At 44.9% G+C, this 2,962-nt stretch overlaps 1 protein-coding gene across 1 annotated transcript; it reads left to right on the plus strand.

Annotated features, from left to right (window-relative positions):
- The first annotated feature begins 224 nt into the window (after window positions 1-224).
- On the plus strand, window positions 225-1,938 carry LOC143933571 (E3 ubiquitin/ISG15 ligase TRIM25-like). Its single transcript, XM_077456518.1, has one exon. It carries the CDS (start codon window positions 347-349, stop codon window positions 1,901-1,903), a length of 1,557 nt encoding a protein of 518 aa, XP_077312644.1. The 5' UTR covers window positions 225-346; the 3' UTR covers window positions 1,904-1,938.
- Window positions 1,939-2,962: the final 1,024 nt, after the last annotated feature.

Here is a 2,962-nt window from a genome sequence, read left to right on the forward strand (position 1 = left end):
TGGAATTACTATTGTTTGTCAAATAAATTATTTTTTACACCAACTATTTTTACACCCACTCTCTGCTGCTAAAAAAAACCCCTGGGGAAATTTCCTGTGTTTTTTGTTGTATATTTATGGGTTATGCAGCTTTGGGGGCTCCCTTATTGTGTTATTTTTTCCTTTTTGAAATGCTCTGTATAAGCCCAGAGTTATAGTATAAAAATGAAACTCTGGTTTACAGGAACTCGCAGTGTTAAGCTGGGAAACGAAACTCCTCACTCCGTGTATACTCTGCTCAGCTCAGAGGTTGAATACCGACTCCTAGCGTTGGCTTCCTTTCATTTCCTCCTCCTTCCCTTCAACAATGGCGGCTGCTGACCTGAGAGACGAGCTGAACTGCTCCATCTGCCTGAATGTCTATGAAGACCCTGTAATGCTGAGATGTGGACACAACTTCTGTTCCACCTGTATGGGAAATTTATTGTCCTCACAAGAAGGATCTGGAGGTTATTCCTGTCCGGTATGCAGGATGTGGTTTGAGGAGCGACCTGCACTACAGAGAAATATCGCTTTAAGGAACATCGCAGAGCGTTTCCAGTCTTCTCATCCCGAGGAGGAACCTGGGGCAATCTTGTGTACTTACTGCATTAACTCTTCAACACCCGCTTTCAAGACCTGCGTCCATTGTGAGGCTTCTATGTGCGAAGGTCACGTGAAAATGCACAATAAATCACCAGAACATGTGTTGATTGAGCCCACTACTGACTTGGAGAACAGAAAGTGCTCCAAACACAAGAAGATCTTGGAGTACTATTGCTGTAAGGACTCTGTCTGTATCTGTGTCTCCTGTAGGTTGGATGGACCACATAAGGGGCACAAGGTTGAGTCAGTTCGTGATGCCTTTGCGAAAAAGAGAGAAAAGTTGAGTAAGATTCTTGAGGGGTTGTCCTCACAGAAAGTGGAGGCCAGAAGAAGGATCCAAGCTCTTCTGGGTCACAAGGACAAAGTGAAGAGGAAAGCAGCTACTTTTAACAAGACCGTCACAAAATTGTTCAGAGACGTCCATAAAAAGTTGGAGGCTCTTGAGGTCCGGATCCTCAACGAGGGTCGAAGGCAAGAAGACGAAGCTACGAACTCTGTAACTGACCTCATCCGGCATCTGGAAGCTGAAATAGACGAATTCTCCAAGAAGATAACAATGGCTGAGAAGCTGTACGACATAAAGGACCCGCTAAGCCTTTTAGAAGACAATGGAACAAACAAAGAGGTTTATGAAGACTTGAAGGGAACAACAAGAGAGGGAAACGATGTTAAAGATCTCCACGAAGGACCAACTTTCAAATCTTTGCTGAAGGGTCTGTTTGATATTGTAAACCAAGTGAGGTTGGATACATTGCAGACTGATCTAGAACTAGATGCAAATACAGCTGGGAAGAGCATGCGTGTTTCTAAAGACTTAAAAACGGTTACTTCCACGGAAATAAGCAATAATTACCCAACAACTCCAAGGAGATTTAGTATTAATCAGGTTTTAAGTAAAGCTCGTTTTTCTTCAGGACGCCATTACTGGGAAGTGTTGACCAGTAAAACAGGTAACTGGAGGATAGGGGTCACTTATGGAAGTATAGACACCAAAGGAGATCAGAGTGCCATCGGAAATAACGGGAAGTCCTGGTGTCTGAGAAGGTATCATAACAAATATTCTGTTATGCATGGTGAGAATGAAATTGATGTTATGCAAACGTTTTCCAGCCACAATTTTGGGGTATATCTGGATTATGAGGGTGGCCTGCTCTCCTTTTATGAACGGAGTGATCCGGTGAGACACATACACACCTTTCACACCACTTTCACAGAACCCCTTCATGCTGCATTTCTATTAACTGATGGTTTCGTGAAAATCGTGACCATGCCATACTGAAAACTATCAAAGAGATCATTTCCAAAATACTATTGCAGAATCTACGCCGGAAGTGGGTGCAGATACCTGTACTGTACAGGTACCTGCACCCCCCTCCCCCCTGAAAGGTGCCAATTGTGGCGCCGGAGGGGGGGAGGATTCCAATGAGCGGAAGGTCCACTTTAGGGTGGACCTCCGCTTTAAGGGTAGCAAACATAGACAGCTGCCAATAAAGGTTTGAGCTTGGATTTGGTCCAAACTTTGAAGGAAGCTGTCTCTACCGGTCCAATAAGCTGTGGCTGGGACATTCCCTAACCCAGAGTTGCATACAGGGGCGGACTGACCATTGGGCCACTCGGGCACTGCCCCGAGGGCCCCCGTGCCACTAGGGGGCCCCATCAGGGTTGCCAGCCTCAGTAAACCCAGGGACAGTATGTAAAAATCTGTGTTTTTTTTTTTTTTAAATGTCCCTTACCAACATCCTTTTGGTCTAAAAATCCTTAGATTATAGCTACCCCACCTCTCCAGTACCTACCTGTCTGATTGCCTGGGGGCCCCATAATCTTCTATTGCCCGGGGGCCCCATGAGTTGTCAGTCCGCCCCTGGTTGCATATACACAAAAAAAGCTTGGATGCTGGGATTTTTGCCTTCTTCTGGACCAACTGTGTGTATACGATTGTGTATATGGCATTGTATAATTTTTTTTTAAAGTTTTTTATTTTATTGGTTAAACTAGATCAGTGATTCTCAACCAGGGTTCCACGGAACTCTAGGGTTCCTCCAGAGGTTGCTAGGGGTTCCTTCAGCATTGGGCAATTTCTGCCTCTCAGATAAGTTCCCACCGACACCATTGATCTTTTTAGCTATCTGTAAGGAGGTAATTCTTCCCAATGACCACAAGTGTAAGGACCATTCTTCTCACTGACCATCTAATGCAGTGATTCTCAACCAGGGTTCCCCCAGAGGTTGCTAGGGGTTCCTTCAGCATTGGGCAACCAATTTCTGCCTCTCAGATAAGTTCCCACTCCCACCATTGATCTTTTTACCTATCTGTAAGGAGGTAATTCTTCCCAATGACC

This window comes from Lithobates pipiens, unplaced genomic scaffold, assembly GCF_037356315.1.
Source record: "Lithobates pipiens isolate NorthernLeopardFrog02 unplaced genomic scaffold, aLitPip1_a1.2 Scaffold_27, whole genome shotgun sequence".
Lineage (NCBI taxonomy): Eukaryota > Metazoa > Chordata > Amphibia > Anura > Ranidae > Lithobates > Lithobates pipiens.